We start from the raw sequence: 26,748 nt of genomic DNA on the forward strand, positions 1-26,748 counted from the left end.
GTCAAACATGTCTCGACCGGGGAAAAAGGGTATGCAGGAACGCGTCGGCCGACTCAATCCAGACCTAGCACGTCTTGTTGAATGCCATATTGCGTGTGCTGCATCTGCATCTTGCAGCTGCATCCGGGTCTCGAACATTTCCAACGGTCCTGCAGGCGCTTATGCCACAGGGGTGTGCGCACAAACGACCGTTGCACAAGGAGATTTTTCGTCCGCAACCATGTCAAGAGTCTCGAAGCAGTATCGGATATCGATTGCTGTTGGTGTAAGGAATTTCCATGTCCATCTGTGTCACATCTCTCTCTCGCGTAAAGACGAGTAATCTACGCGATTTTCATGGTTCACGCACATCATCGTGCACTGCACAAGTGCCATCTGGGTCGGCATAAATCGAGGTGGCGGTACCTGCAGGGCTACGCAGGCCGCCCAACCACCAAAGAGCGGTCTGGTAGCTGTGCCGATCACTCCTCTCAGCTCCACAAGTTCGCGCACATCTTTAAGCTGGCCAAAGTTCCTTCCTTCACCAGCAAGCCCGCCACATTCCCCAACCGTGCCATATTTTGTGGTTTTTCTACCCGTTGACGTGTTCCCTACTAGTCATTTCTACATTCTGTTTCCGCGCACGGTGGCCAGTGTTGTCATAGCAGCTTGGGAGTTGGGTTGCGCGCTCCGATCTAGCTGATTGGTAGGGCGTCATCAGGCAAGGCAGGGCAGAGAAGCAGGGAAAACCTCTGTTAATGAGGCGAAGAGGAGGCGATTGAAGCCCAAGAGACCCACTCCCTTCACCGGACTTTTGTTGCGACAGCTCTTCTAGATCCTTGGACGTTGTTGCGCTGGCACAAGACTCACAGTCATAGTCATTGTTGTCGACAAACCTCATCCACTCGCATACACCATATCAGCGTACTTTGCGCTGAATGCGCTGGGCGTCAAAGTACACACTACACCATCGCATCCCGACATCTGTCGTTCGCGCACATATATCGCAATCAACAAACAACTCAAGAGGATCGGCAACACCACTTACAGCCTCACTCCTCCCAAAACCAACGCTACTCGCATCGTCTTCCGACACCACACAAACCAACATCATGGGTAGCAGTTGGAACCCCTTCTCCACGGGCTCGCCCTCACGGCGCTCATCAACCTACCGCCCCGGCTATGCTTCCTCATCCTACTCTGCATCGTCGCGCCACCACAGCTCAACATCGCGGTACAAGCGCTCACCCCGCGACTCGTACATGCAACACCTGTACAAAAAACTACAACATTTCCTCCGAGAAATCTGGCGCTACGCCCAACGCCACCCCTACAAAGTCTTCTTCATGGTCATCATGCCGCTCGTCTCGGGAGGCGTCCTCCACAAACTTGCTCGCCAGTTCGGCGTCAACCTACCCGAGATGGGCGGGCAAGGAGCAAGAGGCGGGTACTCTGGCTCTGGCCACCACAGCAGCAGTGGAGGTGCCAGTAGCGGCTACTACGGTAGTCAGGGATATGGCATGGAAAGCAGCCGGAGCGGGCCGAGTAATGGTGGCGGAGGCATGATGGCCGGGCTTGGCAACATTGACATGCAGAGTGTGGCAGGCGGAATCGGAGGACTGGCTAACTTGGCGAGTATGGCAAGCAAGTTCATGTAAAGCGGAAGGGAGGCTGACGCCTCTTTCTTCTAGGAACGGTTGAGAATATTTTTACCATCACGAGGGTCGTGGGGAATCTCACAGGGAGTAGGAATGATTGGTGACACGGGGAGATGAGGAAGAGATGGGACGTTGATTGGCACGGCTGGTAAAAGGTGGTGTTTTTCTTTTGTTGTGGCACGACGTTACGACAGCATGAGGAGAAGGCGTGTGTCGGCATTCCCACCGCGCTTTCTCCTCTTTCTGATTTTGGTTCTTTCATGTTATTTATTAGAGATATCCCTCCTTTGCGTAGGCTTAGACCTACATGGCGTTTAGATGCAAATGCAGATGCAAGCATACTTTCTTCATACATCTTCACTTGCTTTGTAGGCACGAGATCGAGTGACAAGACGACGTCGGTGGGTGATGAATAGTTCTCGTTCTAAGCAAAAGGTGAAAAGGGACCAAAGAAACTCTCAAGGATATCGTCAGTCATACAGCCCATGTAAATCCATCACTTCATACCACCCCTCTCTCAATGTCCCTCAACCAGACACGACATTCGCAAAGACCTTGGCAGCGAGCCCACTCAGCAACCTCGCCTTGTCTGCCTGTGGCATCTCCTGGAACACAGCATAAACACTCTTGCCCTTTGTATCTCTTACAGCTCCTAGCCTGTTTCCAGCAACAGCACCAGCGACCATACCAGGGAAATTTGCGACGATAAAGCCCATGGCGCCTCCACTCAGACCACCCACAATACTCCAGAACTTGCCCGTAGGATGCGCATCCTGATCTGCCATGCCCTCTTCTCGTAGCATCTCCTCAAAGATACCACCGAACTGCTCTTCAGAGAAGCGGTTGTGCGATTCTTCCGTGTTGCCGGCTGGAGCGCTGCCGAAGCCGAATGCGGACCATGGGAAGCCTTGGGCAAAACCCCCGCCTGCGCCTGCATTGTTGGGGATTCCTTCGTCAAATTCTTCGTCTGGTGTTGCGGTGCTGCCTGTGAAGCTGTTATAGGTGCGTGCAGCGTCGTAGTCGCGGCGCCGCGTGGTGTCCGATAACGTGTAGTAGGCGTCGTTGATTTGTTGGAAGCGCTTCGTGCGACTTGCGCGTTCAGGGGAGTCAGATGGTACACGATCGGGGTGGTGTTTTAGCGCAGCCCTAGAAAGTATGTTAGAAGTTGTGCGAAGACGACTGTAAGGGGTATAAGCGTACTTCTTGTAGGCATCGCGAATTTGCTGCTGAGTCGCCTTCGAGTCGACTTCTAGGACCTTGTCTATAGAATCACATGAGCTTGATACTTAGTATCACGAAACCATGCGCGCCTACAATAGTCCGCTGGGGGCGCTGTTTGAGGTTAGTTGAAGTTTGATCGCCAGGCTGCTATGTATCTCACCCATGGTGTTGCTTGGTGAATCGTTATGGTCGGATTGAGTAACAAGTAGGTGATCGAAGCAAGAAGCAAGGTTTGGGGTGAGTGAGGAGGCAGGCTGACACGAAGAGTGGTGGGAAGTTCAGGGTCAGGTACGCGGCTGAGAGCAATGACGTAGACGCGAAAGGTCTAGCCACAGTGGCTTCACGTTTGCACGTGAAATCATAACATTTCAAAGCCAATGGCAATACATGGCTTTGCCGCCAAACTCTAGACTGCAAACTCCTTAGGTTCGGATGTAAAATAAACTATAATATGCATACGCAAGGAAAAGCTTGAGCTAGTGCCTATGACGAGTGGAAGCGGTGCATACAAGTTGACCTGTTTAGGTTCATGTCAGTATAGATTCTAATCTGTAAAGGTGTAGAATGAGGTAGTAATTAATGTAAAGGTGATGCGGCGCACCTCCTTGCTAGGTATCATACAACAAACCGCACCCACACTATTGTCGGTGTCGCTACCACTTCCTACTCTTCTTTGCAATATCCAATACCACACTTCCTTAGAAACCAAAAGTATCAACAAAAAAAAATTACCCTAGCCAGTTGTCCACATTTCCAAGATACTGCGGAGTTGAACTCAGCCCATCTACCGCCTGAAGCTCGCACTCAAGCCTGAGAAAGCGTCGGGCGAATGCCGTCCACCCATCAGACCCGCAAAGTCTACGCTCTCGTTGCTGACATGCCTTGTGCCAGGTGTTTGTGCAGCGGATAGTGCTTGTCCTTGTGGCGCGCCGGACACACCACCAAACGGATTTGAGCGTCCGGGTGCTTGCGCAACAGGAGTCGAAGCTTGCACGGCTATCGGTTGAGCCTGTTGCTGGGGTGCTTGCTGGGTAGCTTGCTGAGGTTGGTTGTACAACGAGAGGATCGAAGCGTTCTTGTCGAAAGGATTAGAGCTTTGTTGCTGATATAACTGCTGTTGGTTCTGGAAACTCTGTTGCTGGGCTTGGTAGTTTTGAGTTGGATCCTGGGTTTGATAGGTCGATTGTTGGGGTTGCCAAGGGTTCGCCGTCTGGGGAGCTGGAGGCTGGCTGTATTGTTGTTGTTGTTGTTGTTGTTGTTGCTGCTGCTGCTGATGCTGCTGTGACCAAGGATTGGGCATTTGCTGCTGAGCAGAAGTTGTTTGTGCTTGAGATGACTGCTGCTGCGACCAAGGATTAGGCATTTGCTGCTGTGGTGGAGCTGATTGCGGGTGAGCCGACTGCGGTTGAGAGTGCTGTTGCTGCTGGAATGTCGACTGGCCGAACGGATTGGAGCTTGCGAGATTGGTTGGGGTAAACATTTGGCTTTGCGACGATCTCAAGAAGGGGTTTCCGGGACTTGAGGGGTTGGACATGGATTGGTACTGCGGCTGCGGCGGGGCAAAGAAAGAACTGTATTGTTCGGGTATCTGCGGCATCGGCGGTGGAGTGAAGGATTGGTTGTAGGGGTTCGTTTGGGGGAATGAGGAAGGTTGGGATTCAGCGCCTCCAGTTCGGTTCGGGAATAGAGGCTGCTGAGGCTGTGGGTTTGAGATTTGCATACCCTGGAATGACTGTTCGAGGCTCTGCTGTTGTTGATTCCAAGGGTTTTGCTGATAGCCGTAGTTTTGCTGCTGGGGTTGTTGCTGAGGGGCCTGTTGCTGGACATATCCTTGAGAGGACTGTTGCAGGAATGGGTTGTAGGAGTTGGACGAATAGGCTTGTTGTGCGGTCGGCCCTCCATACGAGGCTTGCTGGGTCTGAAGCGGAGCGAGTTGCGGTTGCTGCTGAGGCTGAGTAGGCGCATCTAGCGCATCGAAAGGGTTCGTGGACGATGTCGTAGCGGGTGCGGTGCTCGGATTGTCGAATGAAATGCCATTGGACGTCGGTTGCGAAGCCGGTGTCGGTGTACTTCCTCTCGATCTGCCAGGGTCCTGTTCTCCCAACCTGATCAAAGCCTCCACTGCCCGGTCCAGGTTCCCATTCAGTCCCTTCAGTACCGTCGAATTGCGCTTGTCGTCGGGGAAGCCCATGTCCCGCAGCTGCGCTAGCTTGGAATCCATGCCGTCGCCCGAGGTGTGTATGTTGGAACCGAAGACCCTGGAAGGCTTGTTGATGCGTGGAGGTGATTGGTCTTGTTGGCTGAAGCCACTGAGCCCTGGCGACAGCGGCGGAGTCAAATTCCGCGGGGATGTCGCCGCCTTTCGTAGCCCGAATCCAAAGCGACCAGTCGGCTTGGGTGGTAAGGGCGGTGGTCGGTCTTCAGAGCTCGTACTGCCCGTGTTCTGTCGCGTGCCCGGCCGCGAAGCGTCCAAGTATATCCTCTGCTCATACTTTGCTCGGATGTATCTCTCCATGGCACTGTCGACCTCGTCGATGTCGATGGGTATCGAGGGCTTGACGTTACGCGGGTTGTACGTCTTGTTGGATTCGAGATTACCAATGCGCTTCATGTTCTAACCACGCGTCAGCACCCGGACTTGAGCCGCAGAAGTGACAGTTCTTACGTCGACTTGTGCATTGTCCCACTTATCCATACTCAGGGATTTGACCTTGGATATGTGCGTCCCCAGCTTGCGGTGCAGGGCTGCGCATCGCATGCACAGGAAGATGCCCAGCTACAGCAAATGTCAGTGTTGTGTCGACGGTCGGCAGGCGATGGACTATGAGGGGAATATGGATTCGTGTTGGTATACGGGGAGACTTACACTCCAGCTCGCCCATCCTGCGTGGTGTGGTTAGCATTGGGCCTCCCCGACGGCATGCGCCTGCACAACTTACCTGGATTCCGCGCACCGCAGTCGGCGCAGGTTCCGTTGCCTGGAACTGTCTTGATGAGTTCCTGTAATGTACGCTCATTACGCGCTTGCTGGCGCTTGTTCAGGGCCGACGCCATCTTGTCTGGAAGGAGGAAGCGGTTCGGGCGGAGGTTGAAGATCGGGGCGCGGCAGAACGTGCACGGGAGCAATACGCGGGGGGGATAGGGGGCAAGAGGGACGCGGCAAGAGGGCGCGTATGCAAGATCACCCAAGAAAGAATAATTCCATAGCAAAGCAAAACATGAGCACAGAAGGGAGGCTTGGTAGGGCCCTTAGTCGACACACGCCATGGCGAGTAATGCATTCGTTCCACATACGCGCACATGGCAACCCGCAGAAGCTCCAGAACCCTGCGTTTTTGGGCTATATACAGCACCATGCCCCTGTCTGAGCTTCCAACACTGCACCCAAAAGTCCCATCATTGTCCTGCCAACCTGGCGAGCTGGGCCAGCTTACGACAGCGCATCAACGGCATGCGCGCTCAGTGGCACGCCTCACAGACGCTGCCGATCTGGTTTTTGAAGGCCCGAAGCCGCCCTCTTTCGTTGCCAGTCGGTCGGCTGGCCATGAGACAAGACACATACACATAACCGCTGGGTGGCATTGCAGTCGTCGTCATCACTGCTTCACAATCCAAGAGAACACGTCGTCCCACAAGCACAGGTCCATGCGAAAATGTTCTTCTTTGGCACCCAGTAAAAAAGCTCGGTATGTATGGTCACGCAGGTGGCTTCAAGCAACATAGAAATCGAAGCAAAAAGCCTAAAAGTGCCAGGTATTACTCTAGTGACGCAAATATGACAACTATAGAGATGAGGAGCTCGATATAGCCGTTGATTAATCGTCCATTTTTATGATTGTGTGTAGGGAAGAGAAAGCGTGCCCGAGCTGCGACGAGAATTTCAGGTGCGCAGTGCCAAGAGCTGCTGACAAAGCGGGGTCCGAGCGGGAATAATTTTCATCTAAAACCAAGCTCCGGCTCGCTGCTTCTGCTCACCAACAACCTCGCGATGTACTGGTTGCGGCACGTGCTCGCACGCAGGACGATCAGTGTTTGTCGTCCGTCGAGTCGTCGCTCCCGTACATGTTGTATGCTACTACCCCACTATTGCCTGCTCCCGGGTTCAGCTCTCTATGGCCTGGAAGCAACTTTTCTCTCTGTGGGAGACTGAAATTGGTTTTTAGCAGAGCCGTGTCTTCTCCACCCTACCCATGAACATTTCGTGGATGTGTAGGACTATAATTGGACATACATCTTCCTCCAGTTCATAAGCTGGCGTGTATTGCTGTTGTGACGACCCGAGCCTCGGTGTGTCCACAGCGTGATGCCTTGTGATTCGTACAGGCACGCTATAGAAGGGAAAATCGAACATCCTACTAGCCAACTACAGGAGAGCAATCTATCTTCTTTTGTAGAGTAATACTCTACCTAGACGACTACAGAGGTGGCGTTTGATTTTTCCCTTCTATGGCGAGGCTTCATCACAGGAACAGGGATGCAGAACGAAAGATCAAGCTCGCTGTCTCTCTTGGGTCAATGTATTCACTAATACATAAGCACGTTTCTGCGCTTGCAGCTCCGGCACGGACACCGCAGCTCATAGATGCGCCTTCGAGGCCTCATTGCCTCGGAACCGCTTTGGCCAAATGCCTTGCTTTCCCGGCGACAGTATACCATTAGGATCAACAGCGTCTTTGATCGTCTCAACAAATCTCCGATACGCATGGTCATTGAAATCGTACAACGAAGCGACCCGATCTGAATCAGCGTTAGCAGCTGTAGACAAACAGCCATGCCCGGAAAGACCCAACACTTACCCATGGTATTGACGTGGCTACGATATTTGCTGTATCCTCTCTTCTTTCCTGCCTCGAACAGGTTGTCAAAAATGTTCTGCACGGCTTTTCGATGTGTCGCGTTTGTCTTGTCAAAAGTGAACATGTTGACAAAGATGACTAAATACGTATATTAGCATCAGCGTGTCATCATCTGTTATTTGAACAGCAAAGAACTTACCATGACGCTCGTGCATGAAAAAGTCACAAAACAAATCAAAGTTGTCAGCTTCGCAGATCTTTTTCGCCGTCTTGACCCAACTCAGGATCTCCTTGCCGTTGGAAGGAATGATGGGACTGTAGTCGTAATGCGCACCGATACCACCTCCAGACTTGGGTAGGCGGAACTTTACCATGGGAAGCGACCAGAGAGTCGGTATGCCAACGAAGAAGCCGCCGTCAATTTCAGGAACGGATGTTGGATCCAATGTCTCTCCATCCGGCGCAGAGAACAATTTCCCCATCAGCCGACCTTTTGGCGCTTTCTTCTCGATGATCTTCTTCAGCTGGTCGAAATGCGCTTGAATAACATCCTTCGCGCCGTACAAACCAAACTTGGCGTTCCAGTAGCCCAGGTCAAACTGCTTCTGTAGTTCCTTCACTCTCCAGTCTGGAATTGAAGTATTATGCGGCCAAAAGTCTTCCCGAGGACCAATCATGCCTAGCCACTCGGTCACGTTCGATACATAAACTGAATTCGGAAGCAGGCCGTCGCGTCGCAGTGGTCCAAAAACATCAACAATCGTCTCCACGTCGTCAAAGTCAGGCATGTCGAACGAGCAAGACATGAAAGCTTGGGGTGCAGGCGTAAGCCAGATGCCGAGTTTAGTCACGACACCAAGGTTGGACTGCAGGAACAAGCCCTCGATGCTAGGTCCGAATGTGAACTTTGAGAGATGCGCGGACGAGGAGTTGGAAATGGCGAATTGTCCGGTTCGTACGAGGTCACCGTTCGCCAGCATAGCCTCAACCCCACAAATATGCTGGTGATGGGTTGCGGTGGGCGTGAAGCCTGTGCCACGATCAAGTGTATTCCCGACAACCGAACCCCATCCCAGGGACGGTACGGAAGGCCAAACGTTGAGCTTGTTCTTGACGCAGTAGTCGTAGAGTTCGGTGAAGGTAACCCCAGGTTCAACGACAGCATAAGCGTATTCAGCGCTTACTTCGATGATTTTGTCCATGCGATGAAGATCTAGGGCTACAGAGCCAGTCACGCGAGGAGCTGGTCCACCATATCTATCCGATTGTTAGATGATCGACTGAGATGTGTGTAGGAGCCTACTGACCCAAGATTCTTGCCTCTTGAGAATGTCCACACTGGTATAGCGAATTCGTTCGAGATCTTCAGCACCTCTTTCAATTCCTCTACGTTCTTGGGTCGGACGGCTGCGCTAGGCATTCTCCGCGTCCCTTCCGCCTCATGCAACTCATACGGATCGATGTACTCTGCCAAGGCATCACCTTGGTATACCTGCGCGTCACCAACAACACCTTTGTATCTCTCGATCGCTGTATCGAATGCATTTCGGCTGACATCGGGCGGTAATACCGACTCCAGCGGAACGGTGATAGAGTCTCGGAACAGGTTGTAATGTGTGGATTGGTACTCCGGGTCGATGTAAGCTGGTAATGGCGTCATTGTAAACGATGTCAGATGAGTAGGTATCGCGGAAAGGCGAGACATATCTCTATGATATGTCGTTCATATATCCTGCAGGAACAGACCTATTCGGCTAGGCGATGACATGGGTGTGAAGGTGTCTGTCTTTCCCCACATTGCGGAGAAGGACCCCACATTTCTCCAACGTTTCCCTTATCGTGCCGTCACGCTATACAACGGAAGATTGAACATCCTACTAGGCGACTACAGGGGTGGTGGTTGATTTTCCTCTTGTATAGCATGCCACTTCGGAGTCTCGAAGACGGGTGTGTGTCATTTTTGGCGTTTTGATGCTGAGCGCAGTACTCGTCTGAATGGTGGTGGTGACGGTGGGACATTTTCCTTGTCTTCGTCCCGAAACTTGCGCTTTGCCAGTATTAGTTAATCACGACACTTTGCACTATACTTTAACACAATACTAACCTCATATCTGATGCTCTGGACACAGACAAGAGGTGAGTAAATCGAAGTTCACATACGACGATCGAGGAAGGCGCGGTCACACCCTACCATAACCGTAAACAATGGACGCATGAAACCTCGTATGATAACTGCCTCTCAACCTAGGCCTTTGAGACACTGTTCGGTTCGCATACTCCGATCATGTTGTCATTCGATGCCACTCCCTCTAAGCTCGTCCTCGTCATCCCCCTAAACCTCGTCCTCGTCATCATGCTCGATGTCACTCTCGTCACGAAGCTCCTGTTTCTGGAGAGCAACCAGTTCCTGAGCAAAGGTGTTGGTCTCTGGCTGCTGGATAGCCTCAGCACGCGCGATAAGGATTTCTCGCACACGATAAAACGTCACTTCCTCGTCGCCGCTGATGTTTCCTGTCCCTGAACCTTGAATTGTCATAATCGCCGTCTCACTGACAAGTCCTGGGGTCCATGGACAACGAGGAAGGCCCCATTTGCAGCAGTTTGAACACGTGTTTCCTGTCCGCTCACAGCTGGTTCCCATCTCAGGACTGCCTTTTGCCATATACTGCAGGAACATACACAGGTCACAAGTCTCCCTCGCTTTGCTTTGGTAAGCTTTAAGCGTATCGACGTCTTCGAATTTCCCAAGATTGTATGATTCCATCATTGACTCCAGGGTGGCATTGGACCTCCGCGTCGAGGGTAACATCTGGTATTGGCCTGGCACCTGGATACGAATGGATTGTGACATGTAGTCATAGACGAGCTGTAGAACCCGGGCTTTACCTGGTGGTGCTATCCAACTTGGAAAGGTTGCCCTACCAGCACCGAAAAGCCAATGTATGTATGTGACCGCTAGCGCGTATCGCGTCAAAGATCCCGGGATATCTCGAGCTCGCTTGGCCAGAAGTTGGCGAGCTTGAACGTATCGAAGGCGCCATTTGCCCGAGCCTCGTGGATGCTCCCACTCGTACCGAACAGCGAGAGAATTGACTTGGTCCCAGTTCTCAAAAGGTCCAATGCAAGGAAGCCGGGCGTATGATTTAGGATGCGGCTTTCCGTCCAAACGAACTTCGAAGATGACTTGCATCTCTGACTTGGGGAGAGGGTAGATCTCTCCGTTTAGATCACTCGGACTGGTCACATTCTCAGTGAGGGAATATGAATCCGACTTCCCAGATGTCACACTGACAGGTGTGCTCAGGTCCGATAAAATGAACGTGTTCGTTTCTGAATAGGTGACCGTCTTGGGTACATGACGACGGAACTGCGCCATAGTGTAGGAAGTGCCTGTTTCGAAGTCCTTGATCTTGAAGTCGGTACGAAGCCAGAGCATCTTCTCCTTTCTCTCACCGATCTCTTCCAGCGGAGATTGGATGTTGCTGCCCTCAAAACCTGAAAACCCAGAACGCTTCAGGAGCACTTTCCATTTGGTAACCTCGAATACCGCATTGGAGATGCTGGAACAGTATGCAGCAGCCTCTATCATACTGAGTTTGAACATGCCAGTTCGTGCAACTGACTCTTCCAGAAGACCAGATACATATGTCCCAAAAAGACACACGAACAACTGTTCAGCCAGAAAGAAAACTATGGGCGGAGTTTGCGAATCCAGTACGCAGAGCACGAATGTTCGTAGGTTGGTTGATCCTCTATTGAGTATCGCGATCCTGGTGTTTCCATTCAGATGAGTATCGTATCGTTGGTAAAAACTGTCTCGCGTCTGGCCAACATATGCATACCTAGGAATAAACGTTAGTTCAAGCAGAAATCGAGGTCATGGGAACTAACCAAGTATCTGGCGACCAATGCTCTACATAAGCCCCAGACTTCTGGAACCTAACGTAGACACCGATTTTGCCCTTCCCTTTGTTTGGGCCGATATCACATTTGGACGCAGTGGATAAGTCTGTCTTGGTACAGTCTTGCTTGTTGAGTACGTCATATAGACCTGCTGCCTTGATTCCCTGTATGATCATCTTGACGATTCCTGCGACGCCGTGCGTTTCCGCAAGTTGAGAAACCGAGGTACCCATGAAGGCGGCTGGGGAATCGATAAAGGCTTGGATGATTCCCGTGACTGTTCTGTCGAGTATCTGGTTTCCAGAACCCGATGAGATGGCCGCACGACTAGATGCCGCGCCAACAGACTTGTCGATGTGGATAGGCCAATCTTGTAGACGATCTCTCCATTGCGACCCGATTTTGATGTTGGCGCGAGGTACCCACTGTAGAATTGAAGACAACAGATCAGCATGTGTCTCACGTGCATTTCGTACACCGTCGACTTGCCTGGTTGTTATCACCCGGTCCAGGGCCAGTCTGCGTCACGCCCTGAATGAAGATCTTGGCCACCTCCATTTTGTTCGGCCTTTTGAGGACGGTCAAAACATGTCCCTGCATACCAGTCTCATATCTGATTTTGCCGTCCGGTGATGTGAACGTCTTGATGACCTCACATCCGTGTTCTGTCTGTCTGGCGACTGTGTGTGGGGCTGGTCCTGCGGGCATACCATCTCGCTCTTTACACCAAGTCTCAGTGGTACCTTGGAAGAGGTTATGTGGTGTATCTGGCGGAAAGAAAACCATCGTGGTAGTGGGTAGAACCGTGACCCGCGAATCGCACCTGTAAGTTGTAACAGGCTGGGCTGGTTGAAGGAAACGACAAGAACGAAAAGGTGAACGGTGACCAGAACAAGAGGGTCTCCAGTCCGTAGAACAAACGGAGTTCGCTCGCTCGCATGGTCCGATATGACGTCTGTGCTTGTGTTGCCTACAGACTCGTGTGACCAAACAAACACTTGCGCTGCACTAGCCTACACATTCACTTTGTCGCTATACGCTTCGTTAACCTTCTAATCATGGCAACTGCAATACTATTTAGCATTCGACACGCAAGGACTTTGACCATACCTAGGTATTTCACTTTTTAAATACACACTATATACGGGAAAAATTAAACACCGTACTAGACAACTACAGGAGAGCAATTGATCTTCCTTTGTGGAGCAATATTGTACCTAGGCGACTACAGAGCTGGTGTCTGCCCTTACATAGCGTAAAATAGTGTATCTAAGCTTAATAATAAGTCTTGAGAGTATAAAGCACCGCATGAAATCCAATATCCCCTATCGTACATCACTCCTGAACATTATGGATGTTTCCGCTCTCATCAATCTCCACCTTTGCCCTCTTCAAACTGGCATTCCTCGGGTTGGGCGCCTCAAAGATCTCCTTTAGCTCCTCAAGAGTCTTGCCCGCAGTCTCAACAAAGAAGAAGAAAATAATGACAATCTCGATGCAAATCCATGCAATGTAAACGAGGTAAAGCTTCCATCCAATCTTTTCCATTCCGACCGAGATCCCGTAGGTGTTGACCATCATGGCGACGTTGAGGAACAGGAAGTTGAGACCGGATCCCTTTGCACGAGTACGGTTCTCCAAACATTCGACTGCATACAAAGTCTGTAGGGGAGTCCATCCCCAGGCGAAGAAGATGCCGAAGAGGTAGATGGAGACAATGGTGCCGTAAGCGAGGTTATTTTTCTCGGTCGCAGTGGCAGTAAAGGCTGTGAGGAGAACGTAGGCAAAGAGACCGCCCCAGAGACCGCCCATAAGCATCTTTCGGCGGCCAAGCTTGTCGAGAAGTGTGGCACCATATATGGCAGCAAGCATCGAGAAAATTGGGTTGATTGCGTTAATAAGGAGCTGGTCATTCGGATCATCAATGCCGGCGGCGGCTATCATGCTTGGCATGCTTTTTACGTGCGTTAGCTAGAGAGAGGGAGAGCGTAGGACAATAAGATACATACTAATAGCTGACGACGTTGTTGCCACTCCATTGTCCGAAGAAAGCCATCGCAATGACCATGGCCAATCGGTAACGTGCTGCCTTGGTGTTGAAGAGCTCACGGAAGTCCCACCAGGGGTTGTCGCTGCGAGTGGCGGCAAAGTCTTCGGTAATCTCGTGTAGCTGGAGCTGTACGATGGGAGAGTTGGGGTTGCCGTCTCCGTGGTACTTTGCCATGATGGCGATGGCCTCCTCTCGGCGGTCATGCGCCAAGAGCCAACGAGGTGTTTCCGGGAAGAACATGATCAAGCCCAAAACAATGGAAGGGAGAATGCACTGAACAACAGTGGGAATTCTCCATGCCCATGAAGAGTTGCCCATGTGAAGGTTGGTTCCATATGTAGTCCAGCCAGCCAGAATGTTGCCAACCCACCAAAAGTTGTTGTACATTCCAGCCATGGTTCCACGATAGGCAGGGTGCGCGAGTTCAACGGTGTAGGCAGGACCAGCAGCAGAGGCGATGGACGCGCCAAATCCGAGGATGAAGCGACCAGCAATGAAGTGACCCGTCTCGTTGGCCGTAGCTTGGACGGCGGTTCCAACGAGCACAAGCGCGCAGCCGACGGCAATGCAGACACGGCGACCATATCCATCAGCAAGGAGTCCACAGCTGGACAGAGTTAGTCGCAAGGAAAACAGGTACCTTTATCGGTCTCGAACTTACAAAGGAAAGGCGGCAATTTGGCCCAGGTTGTAGATGATGAAGATGACGCCAGTGCTGGATCCCACACCAGTCAAATTAAAGGTGTTCTGGTAGGCTTTCATCGCGTTGATGGATCCCATGAGGGAGCTGTCGAAACCGTTAAGCGTGGAGACGAGGTAGCCAATGCCCATGATCATGTAGAGCTGGATCATGCCTCGAGACCACAGCTTCGGCTTTTCTGCCTCCATGGCAGCGGCTGCGCGCCTGTTAGTACTCTTGCCATACGCTCACATCATACAATGGGAGAATCGAATGCCCTCAGTAGTTGCTTGGGTATGGCCTGAGCTGAGAATGCAAAATGGAACTTACTGAGAGCCACTGAGGCCACATTGGCCTCCTTGACGTTCGTGTGCTTGTTCGTGTCATCGTCGGCCCGGCTCAGTTGGTGCGTAACAGCGCCCATGCCGTCTTTCTTCTCTGCCATCTTGGATATGCAGCCGGCAAAGTCTGGAGAAGAACCGGAGTTGTGGAGGGGAAAAATGGAACTGCTCTCCACTCGAGGGCCGATGTGCAATGATGCTGAAGGATTCCGGAACACTGGGTCTCTTTATAGTGTACAGGCTTCTCCGCAAAACAACTCACGCTTGCAACCCCATGGCACCGAGGTTCCTGCCCTGCTTGCCTGGCCCGATGCATGATTTCTGCTCTGGATGCAGCGATGCGGCGTTCAGGGCGCCACTCCGTTCGCCAAGCATGCTTGTTGAGCGGTAATAGTGCTGCTTTAGGGGCGGAGCAACAGCGGAGTGACTGGGAAATTTTTACTTTCCAAGCTCGCTATGCCTGGACGGTACTCTAGTCAAGTAAAAGGGCCTTCTCATGGGCGGATCCAGGCCTAGGAGCAGTTCGGCGGACGGGCGGACTGCCCAAAGTATACCAGTTGCAGAGCGCCACGCGTGAGGTCCATACGATGCAAGTGAATCAAGAAATGAGCCGGCTCGTTTGCCAGTGAATCGTAAAGAACCAGACGAGGGTGGATGTGGTGTAGTAGGGCTGGGCAACGGGGTCTGGGGATGCATACGTGGGGAAGGAGGCAGCCGAATGCAGAAGCTCCACCGTTGATCTAGCAAGGGCCCATGCTCACGCCCGGACGTCGCCCCAGCACACCCCCGATGCGCGCTCCCACATGCAACACGCGCCGTCAATTGCCGTCACGTTTTCTAGTTCATGTGACTAGAGGGGCAGACAGTCCCTTGGCCTTCACCATGTGTGACCGGACGGCTTCCCTGATCAGTCCAAGTCGCGTTGTGTACGGCCGCGTGGTGGGGTTACAACGACGGCATCAGAGGAGAAGAAAGTAGAGCATTGGTTCGTGAGAGTACCATCAAACTTTCAACTCATCCATCATGGCATCAGGTCAACACCCAGCGAGCGTTCCAGACTGGAACAACCTTGACATCCTTCACAAGAATACGCTGCCTGCACGCGCATACTTCCACAACTACAAGTCCGAGGCCGATGCACTTAGTGCCGATGTGAACAAATCTGCGACACATAGCCTTTCCGGCACGTGGAAGTTCCAGCATTCATTCTCACCCTTTGAAGCTCCCGAAGGCTTTGAGTCGACTACATTCGACACATCGTCATGGAGCGACATTGCTGTGCCAGGCATGTGGCAGCTACAGGGCTTTGGCAAAGGCCCCCAGTATACGAACGTCATTTACCACATCCCAGTCGATCCTCCAAACGTTCCCTTTGCTGAGAACGAGACTGGATCCTACGTACGCAAGTTTGAGGTACCGAAACAGCTCCAGGACGGTCAGATTCGACTTCGGTTCGAAGGCGTTGATGCTGCTTTCCATGTATGGGTAAACGGAAAAGAAGTTGGATACTCCCAGGGCAGCAGAAACCCAGACGAGTTCGATATTACCTCGGTCGTCGATCTTGATGCCGAGAACACTCTGGGTGTTAGAGTGTATCAGCATTGCGATGGAACTTATATTGAAGATCAAGACCAGTGGTGGCTGAGTGGCATGTGAGTAACGTTCGCTTCAAGACGAATCATAAACTCACGACTACAGATTTCGTGATGTCTTCTTGGTAGGATTCCCCAAGGAGTCGCGCATTGAAAATGTCTTTGCTCAGACGATCCTGGATTCGTCCTACACCGACGCGGAACTGAAGATCAAAGTCAACGCGACCGGATCTGGCAAGCTCACAGCGAAACTCCTGGATGCAAACAAGCAGGAAATCGCTTCATCAGACGCAGACATCAAGAGTGATGGCGTGACCGAACTCAGCATTCCAGTCAAGAATCCTCTAAAGTGGACTGCTGAATCGCCCAATCTGTACCACCTCGTGGTCTCTACCGGGGATCAAGTCATCGCCCAGCGCATCGGCTTCAGACAAGTCGAGATGAGAGACGGTTTGATCAAAGTCAATGGCAAGAGAATTGTTTTCCGCGGAGTCAACCGTCATGAACATCACCCCACTTTCGGTCGTGCTGTGCCGTATGAGTTCATGAAAGAAGACCTTCTGATCATGAAGCGCCATAATATCAACGCCATTCGCACCTCTCACCAGTTGAACGACCCGCGACTATACGATCTCGCAGACGAAATGGGCTTTTGGGTCATTGACGAAGCTGATCTGGAGTGCCATGGCTTTGAGAGTATCGCTGATGCCGGTTTGTCGAAAGAAGAGCGCAGCCTACCTTTCCGTGAGCGTCAGCTTCTGACTAGGTCAAAGGCTGCGGAATGGACCACCGACAACCCAGTCTGGACACATGCGTACGTGGATCGTGCAGAGGCACTCGTGAAGAGAGATCAGATGCACCCGTCTGTCATCATATGGAGTCTCGGTAACGAAGCTTTCATGGGACGAAACTTCGTGGCCATGTACGAGCACATCAAAAAATACGACGACAGCCGGCCTATTCACTACGAAGCGGACATCTACGCAGATACCATGGACATGTATTCCAGGATGTATCCCCCAATTGACGAGATCGTCAAGTTTGGTGAAGACAAGGAAAAGAAGAAGCCACTGGTGCTTTGCGAATTTGTAAGATATACACTGTCGGGGTCTAGTACTATGACTGACTAAAACAGATCCACGCCATGGGTAACGGGCCTGGTAACATCAAAGAATACGTTGACGCCTTCTACAAGTACCCAACTCTCCAGGGAGGTTTCGCATGGGAGTGGGCGAATCACGGTCTTCTTACCAAGGACAAGCAGACTGGTGAAGAGTTTTATGCCTATGGTGGAGACTTTGGCGAAGAAGTTCACGACGCGACATTTGTCATGGACGGTCTTGTCAACTCCGACCATTCGCCTAATGCGGGATTGATCGAGTACAAGAAGGCTATTGAACCTGTGCAGCTTCTGGAATCGACTGGTTCAAAGGCCACGTTTATTAACCGGTACGACTTCATCACACTCGACCACTTGAGCTGCCAGTACACATCAACGTCCGCATCTGGGAGTGGAGGTGTATCAGGGAGCCTAGAAGTTCCTTCTGGTGTCTCGCCCGGTCAGAGCTTTGATTTGGAGCTTCCAAAAGTCGAAGGGTCAGAAGAGGAGGCCTTGCTGAGCATCTCATTTCAGCTGAAGGAGGCTACGCCATACCTCAAGGCAGGTTTCGAGATCGCGACAGCACAGATATCCGTCACACCAGTGACGCCATTGAAGCGACCTCAGTCATCGGGCAAGCAAATTACCGTTGAGACACCGTCCAGGAACATCCTCAAGATCACGACGGATCAAGCCATTTGGGAGTTCAACACTATTCACGGTAGCCTGACGTCCTGGGTGCAAGGTTCTACCGAGCTTCTCTCCAAGGCACCAGAAATTGACATTTTCCGCGCACCTACCGATAACGACATTCCACAAGACGGTTGGGATTGGAAGGACAAGCAACTGCATCTTGCGAAGCCATTCACTCGCAAGGTCGAGTGGTCACAGTCTGGCGCGGAAGCTCTCAAGGTTACCGTACACCAACGTGTCGCACCTCCGATTCTCTCTTGGTCCATCGATTGCGTTCTTACGTACACTTTCAACGCAAACGGTACTCTATCTGTGCATGTCGCCGGCACACCGAAGGGTGAGAACCTGCCCCGTACCCTTCCACGCATCGGTCTTGTTATGGAGCTTCCTAAGCAATTCCAACAAGTCGAATGGTTTGGTCGCGGCTTCGGCGAGACCTACCGTGATAGCAAGCTCTCACAACCCGTGGGCAAGTATACAGCGTCCGGCGTCGACGAACTCTGGGTCGATTACGAGGTGCCTCAAGAATCATCAAACCACACAGATACCCGTTATCTGAGCATCACAAACGGTAGCGGCGCAGGACTGCTCGCTCAGTTTGCGGACAAGAAGAGTGAACAGAGGAAGCTGTTTGACTTCCAAGTCAGCCATTACAGGTAAGAACACCCATCCTTAAACTGCGTGTGAGACATACACTGACTTTGTACACTGTAGGATGAAGGATGTTGCCGCTGCGGACCATCCGCATGAACTGAGGAAGAAGAAGAGGGAAGAGGTTGTGCTCAGGTTAGACGCGGAACATCATGGACTGGGAAGTGGAAGCTGTGGACCGAGGACACTAGACGAGTATAGTCTACTGTGCGAACCGTTTGAATTCGAGGTCGTGTTGCAGGCTCCGTAGGTACAGGTATTGTCGCTTAAGGTATAGGCATGTTGGGAAAGCACTTCCCAAAGTGTGCGAAGTAGCTTTACTACCGTACTCGCGCCATATCTACGATGTTAAGTGTTGCTTTCTCTATTTCACTTCGAAATTTCACAGAAGAGATCTGCGATGTTGCGTGTTGATGTAAGCAAGACACGTTGCCCTGGCAAGCGTTTGTCCTATCTATCGCTCTTTCTCTCACTTCCGCCGCGGTCACCACACCACGTTTTCAGTCGACCCCACCATCTATAATTGTCACCTCCCATCTTCCACTAACTTCATTCCGTAACCTCTTCAAAGTTAACAACATGGCGGGTGGAACGAAGAAGCGACGGGTAAGTGTTGACGGGACTGCAGCAGTCTGTCGCAAGCGGATAGCCACGAAGACGCAGCTGCAACTTAGTCGCGCCAGAGCTGATACTTTACAGAAATCACAGTCTCCAGCTCGCAGTACAGCTACGAAGCGCGCGCGCATACCCTCCACCAGCACCTTACACCGCACTCAACACGCCGACCACGATGTCCAGTCACGCGCTGGATTGTCCAAGGATACATACGCGACCCAGAATCATGATCGTTGGACTTCCTTACCCACCGGGGAAGACTGGCTGTTTCGTGTCAAAGTTATTTCTTCTGCGACAAACCTTGATAATGAGTTGTTCCAAAACGCAGTACAAGGGCTAGTCCGAATTTGCTTCCCTGAAGGCATTTTGGATCAACTTGGGTCACGAGTCCTGGAGCAGCAGATGCGAGAAGCGAATGCTCCAGAACAAAACATACAAAAGATGTCAGAAATCTTCCGCGCCGAGATGACACAGCGTGTAGCATCTCTGCTTGCTGAACACCTTGACACGGCTAGCAAGGTCGAAACGGCAATACGAGCTACCGTAGTAGCAAGCGCGAAGCTTCATGGGTGTGGCCTTGGAGAAGACATTCTGGGGTATATTATTACGAGTCTACTCCAACTCAAAGCAAAAGCTTCAGAAAACTCGACGGATTGGTTGGCGAACATTGAGCATTTGCAAGAAACGGTCGGCAGCGATGAAGATATGAGTGTTCTTGATGTTTCTGATGAGCAGTCTCCAACACTTGGGAAAAAGAAGAAGCATGAGAACCGGTCTAAGAAGGCAAAGCGTAGGCACACTACGGTGGAAGGTGATCCCCTAAAGAATGCTGATATGGACTTCGATTTACCAGCAGCTTCGCCTGGACAGCGCATATCTGGAAATAAGGATAAGAAGATCTCCCCCAGGTGGCAGTGGGACGTTGATGCAACAAAGCTCGCGGATGACGATGTGGCTGAAGCTTTCCCACGCACAAGCAGTCTGTTTGCCTATCATGCCTTACCCATCGCTAAACGGAAGCTTGGATCGCAAGCGTCGAGGAAAGAGATCCGATGTGAGATGCAGTCATTACTTGATGGTATGCCTCCGGATGAGTTTGAGAAGTGGGTAGAGAGCTTACAAAAGCTTCTCAGCGGCGACCGTGAGATGCTAGTACGACAAGATGTTGCTGCTTCGAGTGCCGACCAGCAACTCGCTCGTGCGACGCCAGCGCCAGTTGATTTGCATCGTAAGGCAAGGATCAATACGAAAACACGATCCGGTGATTCTGGTAGATTCGAAGGACGCGCAATAAATGTTGAGAACGACTACGAGAAAGCTTTCGTCAAACGCGAGACTGCTACAGTGTCAGCCAGAGTGGTAGAGAAGTCGCCGATCAACCACATTGAAGAGGCCACGAAGGCCCTTCGTCAGTTGTCTACAGAAGAACGAGAGCTCGACAGGCCACTTCTCAGCGTAGAGGCAGCAGGAAGGCAAACTGCTCAAGATCTACAGAGCAGTGGGAACATTGACAGTGTAAGTCAGTGCTACATTAATTCAATTCTCGTGCTAAGTATTCTTAGACCTTCGGTATGCCAGTACTGAGCCTACTATGGGGATCAGACAGTCTGACAGCAACTGAATGTGTGGATGATTCCGCTAGAATCACGCAAACGATTATGAGCAATCTCAAGCATCGCATTTCAGCAGAGGTGAGTTATCGCAACACAACTGTCGTGATCACAGCTAATTCGCCCAGCGCATCGTTGTGAGTGGCTTAGGAGGCATGAACAAGACTCGCACGACGTCTGAGCTACAGGATACCATCGCTTATGCTTTCCCCAAACCCGGACATCACTATAGCTTCATGAGAATCAAGAAGGACATTGAAACAGCTCTCATTCCGTGGGTAATTGCGGAGCCGAGTGCTTTTCCCGAGTTGAAGGCCATGCCCTTCGTCTTCGCTCACACTGTTCCGGTATGGTTTCAAGTAAGCTATACTGTCTGTGGAGACTGATTCAATCATATAGTCAGTTCCAGCTGTGCTCAATTTGATCTTCGGTTCTTGGTCCTCTGTGGCCAGACGTAATGGATCTGAGATGTGGGATGCCATGTTACAAGCTCTCCAGCGACGAGGTATCTCTGAAGTAGGTCTTTCTTTCTGAGTTGGCACGCAAAGCGAAACTGACGTAAAATTAGGCATCTGTTGGAGCTGCCAACATCGACTGCTTGCAAATTGATAGTCTTTGCAACAACACCAGACTCCCAGAGATGACACGACGTGCATTACTCGAACGCGTTTTGCGCCGCTTAGCCTTCTCGCATAGAGACAAGTTTCCAGAGCTAAAGGCCACGCCTGTCGTGACGACGTGGGAAAGGAAGACGGGACTGATGTGGTGAGAATCAGGCAATGTCGCCTATTTCGTGTCTCGAAGGTATAGCATGGTAGTACCTAGAGAGGCAGTGCACCTACTACACTGTTCGCTACGAATGCAGCATTCAGTCTGTGACCACTCACTTCTAGTACCATATTCTCAATGCGACATGTCGACCCCTTTACCACGAGCTTACAAAATAGTATGCGTCAAAGCAGACTGTAATATCTGACCTGGATAGGCTTGTTTCCTCGAAAGCGTCAAGGAGGTGAGTGGTTTGGAGCAAATCATGGCTGCACAGCGGTGGCGTGGCGTGTCGTCTCTCTACGTCACACGTCGGGGGGCTAGCTCTGAACTGTGGTTTCTTCCAGGATAGACTTCAGGCACTGGCGTACCGCGCCAACATTGCGGCAAATGGCTTGCGGAATTTGAGGCAAAGTCTCAGTTGCGTCTGCGCACTTTGCAAGGCCATTGTCGGTGCCAAATTAAGCATTTGAACACCACATCTGAAATGCTCTTGTGATTGGATGATTGCGTGTCAAGGTCTTTATTTTCAAGGTGTTTCCAATTGCTCAGTCGAGCGCCATGTGCTTGTGGTGTTACTTTGATGTTGCAATCTTGTTGAACCTTGATCACCACTATACCTTCGCTCGATACGATATCTATCTACTATCTACTTGATTCTAGTCAACACGCTTGACTGGATTGATCAAAGCACTGGATCTCGCCTTTCATCGCCATCTCCAATGCAACACCACTCTTTCACCCTGGCTTGTTCCATCTGATGCATACCGTGTAACGTCCAGTTTGCTTGTTTTTCTAAAATAGTTCTATGCAGGCTCCAATCGGCTTAATGACACGCCTGAGAGCGGAGTCACCGGCATGCGCAAATGTAGGAAAGAGGGTCAAAGTGGGCTCATGTGATGCAGATCTGCATGCCGCCCTGGAGGTGTTTTCATGCGACGTGTTGCTTTTTGTGCGGATGTTTTGTTTTTCCATTTGTGAGATCATCGGTGTACGCCTAGCTAGATGGCTGATGGTGGCCACGGAGGGAGAGAAGGATTGAAATAATGATTGGGAGTGGGTAGATTCCGGACGGTGTCAGTCTAGGACAGAGGGCGATGAACAAGATAGGCAGCCACATTGAACTGTTTTTGTTTTTCGTGGTTGCTTTTGTGGTGTCGAGAAATGCGGTCAAGTATCACTTTGTGCTTCGCACCAGGGATGACTAGTTCACTCACATTTCCCCAAGCGAGACAGACAAAGCGGATGAAGAGTAGGACCGGTTTCTGCCAACCTTCAGGTCCAGCGGCTGGGGAACCGTAGTTCACGCAGTGCCGCTAGTGGGGTACGAGTACATGGGCTTGGCAAGGCCGACCTAGTACGATAGTGGCGCTTTGTCTGCATTTTGTGTATGCATTGCGTCCCAAAGCGTACAGCATGGGAAAAGCTGCTGCACTGAACTCCATCGGTGTTCACTCATTAGCCCCGTCTCATCTCCGCACCTTTCCTTTGCCGTCAAGCCACCACCCAGACCCTTGCGCATCTACCCAATATCCATCTCGTCCACTGCTGCAGCCGCTCTCTCTCTCCTGATTGCATCTTTCTTTGCTCTCCGTGCAGCCGCCTTGGACATGCCCTTGCCGCTGCTGATTTTTCGGTACTCGTCCAGAGACATGCCTCTTCGCTCCGCAGCCACGATCTGAGCCTGTAATGTCTTGTCTTCCGACATGTCCATTTTGGGATTAGCCACTTTTCTTTCTTTGCGAGCCTGCATTCTGGCAAGGTTTTGACGAGTGCGTTTGGCTGGGGAGATTTAGCATGACGGTGAAGAGACGCCATTGTAGGACAACGCACTCATCTTCTTGCCCACCGGCTCTGAATCGATTGCCATGGTCTGGTCAGCGTTCGGTTGCTGTGCCGAGCCTGCATGTGATGTCAGGTCCGCTCACTTCGGTAGCAGCGATCAAAAGCAAGTGGTCGCAGCATCAATGGACGTTGGATGGACAATGTCCCGACACGTGACATACCAGTCTGCAGGTCAGCTTGGGGTGCCGAAAAGGCGTCGCCCAATACGTCGACTAATTCATCAGCTAGCGCGCCCATCTTGCGTCGGTCCTTTTGCCTTTTGCTTTTCGACTTGGTCGCAGGTGCCACGCCCTTTGCTCGCCTGGGGGAGGCGCTTCGCTGGCTCGTCTGCGATTGGTCACTGTCGCTCGCGTCTGAAAAATGTTGCTCTTCGCCCAATCTGAATCCTGTGTTTGCAACAGTTGGTGTGCTTGCAGATGCTGCAGCTGCTTCGGGCAAGGCGGGCGCCATGATGCGAGGTATAGATGGCCGAAAAGAGAATAATGTAGGATGCAAAGTTGGGTGCACTTCACAAAAGGCAAGAGGCCAAGCTTCGGCAGAAGGTTTTTCCGGCGCATGTGATTTGTCCGTCGGTGTTTATTATCGAGTACCAATGCTGTGTCGCGCTATGCGCTCTATCATCTACCTCGTCTTCAGCCTTTTGAGGATTATACTGTAAAAAAAAAATGCTATGCACAATGCCGCCCTGAACGCACTTGAAGAGAATGTGTGAATGCGAAAAGATTGGCGGGCCGAACGTGTGAGAGATGATGGCCCCGCAGTGGGGATGGAAAGAGAGGAAGATACGATTAAGGAGATTCGTGAGTCGTGAATGCATGTCCAAGCACCCGTTCCGGCGGCCGACCAGGCCAGTCCTTTGCGCCCAACTCCAATGCCAAGCCCTGTCTAGCTCTTGATACCAACTCCAGCCCAAGCAAATATGTGATGCGACGCTATTCGTCGTCGTCTACGAAGAATCCCCAAAAGAGGACCTCCTCGTTCTCCCGTCCCCGCAGACTGCCCCCGTAGACGTCTGCGCACATCTCGATGGGCACCTCGAGTTTGATGCAGCCGTTGCCAAGGAAGGTAAAGAGCAGCCACGAGTCGTATTCTGGGAAGGTGCCCTGGTCGTCAAACTTCCGGCTGCGTATGCCGCGATTCCGCAGCGAGGGGGTTGTGGGGAGGCGGAACGTGTGGTAGGGGAGCGTCTCCTCCGAGTCTGCGACGAAGAAGGAGTCGTTGAGGGCGAGTTCGATGGTAACGTGGGGCGACGGGGCGTGTGGTTGCGAGGGTGTCTCGTGGTGGGTCAGATTGTCCTTGTGGAAGCGCAGGGTGCCAAAGCGCAGGTCGGTGGGCTGGCCGAGGAGGTCGAACAGCTCTGTCGAGTAGAGGCGGAAGTAGCCATTGTACAGGCTGCCCAGGTCGCTCTCGTCGTCTGGGGCGTGTCCGCTGAGGGAGAGCGTCTGCAGCTGGTCCTCGACGCGCTTTCCCTCGAGCTCGGCGGCATCGAGCGACCGGCGGATGTACTTTGGAGTGTACTGGCTGCTGAGGTCGGAGATGGCCAGCCGGCACGCCTCGCGTCTGACAGCCACGCCGTCGCTGTGGCCGTGGTCCTCTAGCGAGCGCAGCAGGCCCGTCTCGAAGCTCTTGACGAGCTCCTCAAACTCGCGCATGACGCGGGCGAGGGGGGACGGGTCTTGGGCAGAGGATTTGGCGTCGCGGGAGACTGCATTGCTCTCGAAGACGGCCATTGGGGGCAGGCCCTCAGCCAGGACGCGGCGTGGGCGCAGGGAGGGTGCGTGGTGGACGCGGTGGGTAGGGTTGGGCCCTGGACGGAGAGGGGTGCGGCGTCGATGTCGTCAATTGGTTGTGCTGCGAGTTGTTGTCGTCGTCGCCGCCGTCGTCGCCGCCGTCGTGGTGCGGGTCTAGGGTTCGGCCGTTAATCGTGAGGGAGCGCCGCAAAACAACAACAACAACAACAGCAGGGTGTCTTCGCTACCACTCGAGTGCATCAGGAGACAAGGACGGTCGGGACCTCGAGGGAGGGACCGAAGTTTTGCTCGCGGGTCGAAGGCCGCCAAGAGTGCTGGGTAGATGCTTCCCTCTTTCCAGCCCACCGGAGAGCGCTACTGCATCCCCGGCCAATGAGGGCGAGGCTGCCACTCGAGCGATGCGCTGCGAAGGGGGGTGGGGAGGGGGGTGCTTCGGGGTGCGACTCCCCCGGGCTGTACGTGATACTGGCCCTACAGCGGTTAAACGTCGCCTGCGACCGAGCTGCCAGCGCTAAGCGTTTCTTCTGCTCAACAGTCGCCGTGTGGTGGGCGCGCTGCGTGGTAGCAGACGGACCCCGGCGTGCGCTCGCTCAGTTGATGCAGCTGGCGTACCGCCGTGTCGGTAACCAGTCAGCGGCTACTCGAGAACTCTGAGACACAAAGTTGCCATGGGCACCTCGCTAAGCCCTCGAGGCGCCTGACACGTCCAGGGCCAGCCTTCATGCCGATGCCGTGTGTCCATGGGCCGTCGATGCCGCTCCTCCTCGCCCAAGACGACCCCACTGCCATTGTTCATTGTTTGTTGCCCATGGCCACTTCCTCGACTCCTCCAAGCCTGTTCCCTTCCCTTCCCACCCCAGCCCCTTTCTCTCCGCCTCTCTGATTGCCTCTCAGTCAGCACTCTGCTCCCCCTTCTTGGCTGGCCCCCTCGTATTGATGACTGCGGTGCCCGCGCCAGCTCATCGGCCTGCTTGCCTCGCGAACCATCCCGCGGCCTGAGACGAGCCTTTGATCCCCGTAGTCTGCCGCCAATCGCTCACTACGTCACTACTGACACTCCCAAAGTGACCGCATACACTCACATACACACACACATGGAGTCGTGGCGGTGAGGCCTTTGCCCTCATCCCACGGCTGATGCTGTCTCTGCATCAAACACTTGCACATCTCCATGCACATGGACGCTTCCATCGCTCGCTAGCCACCGACACGCGACTAATATCCACGCTTACCGTCAGATGGGGCCCCCAGACCATGAAACCAGCCCAAGTCCCCTGGTTCCAGTCGTTCATCCCGGCTTTGCGGGCCTGCTTCGGCTTCTTACGTTATACCATGTCCGCCTCCAGCCTTCCCGAGTGAACCGATGCATCCGTGGTAAAACTCGCACCTCGTCTGAGAACATGGTAAGCTGAGTGTGTGCAAGATAGTAACCTTATTTTGATGACATGCTACTAGTACAGACAATTCTGTGAGTTACACCAGAAATCGACGTGCATT

At 52.4% G+C, this 26,748-nt stretch overlaps 10 protein-coding genes across 10 annotated transcripts; 3 read left to right on the forward strand and 7 right to left on the reverse strand.

The window, feature by feature from the left end:
* Nucleotides 1-1,091: 1,091 nt before the first annotated feature.
* Nucleotides 1,092-1,741, forward strand: ACET3X_008398 (uncharacterized protein; the record flags this gene model as incomplete). The annotated part of the gene is made up of 2 exons (XM_069454567.1): nucleotides 1,092-1,614; nucleotides 1,671-1,741. The coding sequence occupies 2 exons, from the start codon at nucleotides 1,092-1,094 to the stop codon at nucleotides 1,739-1,741; spliced, it is 594 nt and encodes a 197-aa protein (XP_069304000.1).
* Nucleotides 1,742-2,099: 358 nt separating this feature from the next.
* On the reverse strand, nucleotides 2,100-3,114 carry ACET3X_008399 (uncharacterized protein). Its single transcript, XM_069454568.1, has 4 exons — nucleotides 3,019-3,114; nucleotides 2,952-2,969; nucleotides 2,838-2,898; nucleotides 2,100-2,783 (listed from the first exon to the last, which is right to left on the reverse strand). Exons 1-4 carry the CDS (start codon nucleotides 3,020-3,022, stop codon nucleotides 2,165-2,167), a joined length of 702 nt encoding a protein of 233 aa, XP_069304001.1. The 5' UTR covers nucleotides 3,023-3,114; the 3' UTR covers nucleotides 2,100-2,164.
* Nucleotides 3,115-3,642: 528 nt separating this feature from the next.
* Nucleotides 3,643-5,912, reverse strand: ACET3X_008400 (uncharacterized protein; the record flags this gene model as incomplete). The annotated part of the gene is made up of 5 exons (XM_069454569.1): nucleotides 3,643-4,087; nucleotides 4,259-5,472; nucleotides 5,524-5,634; nucleotides 5,725-5,741; nucleotides 5,798-5,912. 5 exons carry the CDS (start codon nucleotides 5,910-5,912, stop codon nucleotides 3,643-3,645), a joined length of 1,902 nt encoding a protein of 633 aa, XP_069304002.1.
* Nucleotides 5,913-7,434: 1,522 nt separating this feature from the next.
* On the reverse strand, nucleotides 7,435-9,314 carry ACET3X_008401 (uncharacterized protein; the record flags this gene model as incomplete). The annotated part of the gene is made up of 4 exons (XM_069454570.1): nucleotides 7,435-7,595; nucleotides 7,655-7,792; nucleotides 7,854-8,911; nucleotides 8,962-9,314. 4 exons carry the CDS (start codon nucleotides 9,312-9,314, stop codon nucleotides 7,435-7,437), a joined length of 1,710 nt encoding a protein of 569 aa, XP_069304003.1.
* A 672-nt stretch (nucleotides 9,315-9,986) lies between these two features.
* Nucleotides 9,987-11,258, reverse strand: ACET3X_008402 (uncharacterized protein; the record flags this gene model as incomplete). Its single annotated transcript, XM_069454571.1, has 1 exon — nucleotides 9,987-11,258. The coding sequence occupies one exon, from the start codon at nucleotides 11,256-11,258 to the stop codon at nucleotides 9,987-9,989; it is 1,272 nt and encodes a 423-aa protein (XP_069304004.1).
* A 1,459-nt stretch (nucleotides 11,259-12,717) lies between these two features.
* Nucleotides 12,718-15,316, reverse strand: ACET3X_008403 (uncharacterized protein). Its single transcript, XM_069454573.1, has 4 exons — nucleotides 14,617-15,316; nucleotides 14,269-14,503; nucleotides 13,567-14,214; nucleotides 12,718-13,511 (listed from the first exon to the last, which is right to left on the reverse strand). Exons 1-4 carry the CDS (start codon nucleotides 14,729-14,731, stop codon nucleotides 12,893-12,895), a joined length of 1,617 nt encoding a protein of 538 aa, XP_069304005.1. The 5' UTR covers nucleotides 14,732-15,316; the 3' UTR covers nucleotides 12,718-12,892.
* A 334-nt stretch (nucleotides 15,317-15,650) lies between these two features.
* On the forward strand, nucleotides 15,651-18,912 carry ACET3X_008404 (uncharacterized protein; the record flags this gene model as incomplete). The annotated part of the gene is made up of 4 exons (XM_069454574.1): nucleotides 15,651-16,279; nucleotides 16,326-17,307; nucleotides 17,355-18,667; nucleotides 18,726-18,912. The coding sequence occupies 4 exons, from the start codon at nucleotides 15,651-15,653 to the stop codon at nucleotides 18,910-18,912; spliced, it is 3,111 nt and encodes a 1,036-aa protein (XP_069304006.1).
* An 806-nt stretch (nucleotides 18,913-19,718) lies between these two features.
* ACET3X_008405 (uncharacterized protein) lies at nucleotides 19,719-21,311 on the forward strand (the record flags this gene model as incomplete). Its single annotated transcript, XM_069454575.1, has 4 exons — nucleotides 19,719-20,792; nucleotides 20,840-20,968; nucleotides 21,016-21,234; nucleotides 21,291-21,311. 4 exons carry the CDS (start codon nucleotides 19,719-19,721, stop codon nucleotides 21,309-21,311), a joined length of 1,443 nt encoding a protein of 480 aa, XP_069304007.1.
* A 1,866-nt stretch (nucleotides 21,312-23,177) lies between these two features.
* On the reverse strand, nucleotides 23,178-23,950 carry ACET3X_008406 (uncharacterized protein; the record flags this gene model as incomplete). Its single annotated transcript, XM_069454576.1, has 3 exons — nucleotides 23,178-23,437; nucleotides 23,489-23,557; nucleotides 23,662-23,950. The coding sequence occupies 3 exons, from the start codon at nucleotides 23,948-23,950 to the stop codon at nucleotides 23,178-23,180; spliced, it is 618 nt and encodes a 205-aa protein (XP_069304008.1).
* A 482-nt stretch (nucleotides 23,951-24,432) lies between these two features.
* Nucleotides 24,433-25,230, reverse strand: ACET3X_008407 (uncharacterized protein; the record flags this gene model as incomplete). Its single annotated transcript, XM_069454577.1, has 1 exon — nucleotides 24,433-25,230. The coding sequence occupies one exon, from the start codon at nucleotides 25,228-25,230 to the stop codon at nucleotides 24,433-24,435; it is 798 nt and encodes a 265-aa protein (XP_069304009.1).
* Between the last annotated feature and the right edge of the window lie 1,518 nt (nucleotides 25,231-26,748).

The sequence above is a fragment of the Alternaria dauci genome, chromosome 8, assembly GCF_042100115.1.
Source record: "Alternaria dauci strain A2016 chromosome 8, whole genome shotgun sequence".
Taxonomy (NCBI): Eukaryota; Fungi; Ascomycota; class Dothideomycetes; order Pleosporales; family Pleosporaceae; genus Alternaria; species Alternaria dauci.

Excerpts from the sequence above, each read along its gene's own strand:
- ACET3X_008399 (XM_069454568.1), bottom strand. Across the intron at positions 2,784-2,837 it reads ATTCGCGATGCCTACAAGAA|GGCTGCGCTAAAACACCACC; the intron begins GTACGCTTATAC and ends CATACTTTCTAG.
- ACET3X_008403 (XM_069454573.1), bottom strand. The coding sequence starts at position 14,731 with ATGGCAGAGAAGAAAGACGGCATGGGCGCTGTTACGCACCAACTGAGC. Across the intron at positions 14,215-14,268 it reads CAAATTGCCGCCTTTCCTTT|CTGTGGACTCCTTGCTGATG; the intron begins GTAAGTTCGAGA and ends AACTCTGTCCAG. Across the intron at positions 13,512-13,566 it reads AACAACGTCGTCAGCTATTA|CATGCCAAGCATGATAGCCG; the intron begins GTATGTATCTTA and ends GCACGTAAAAAG.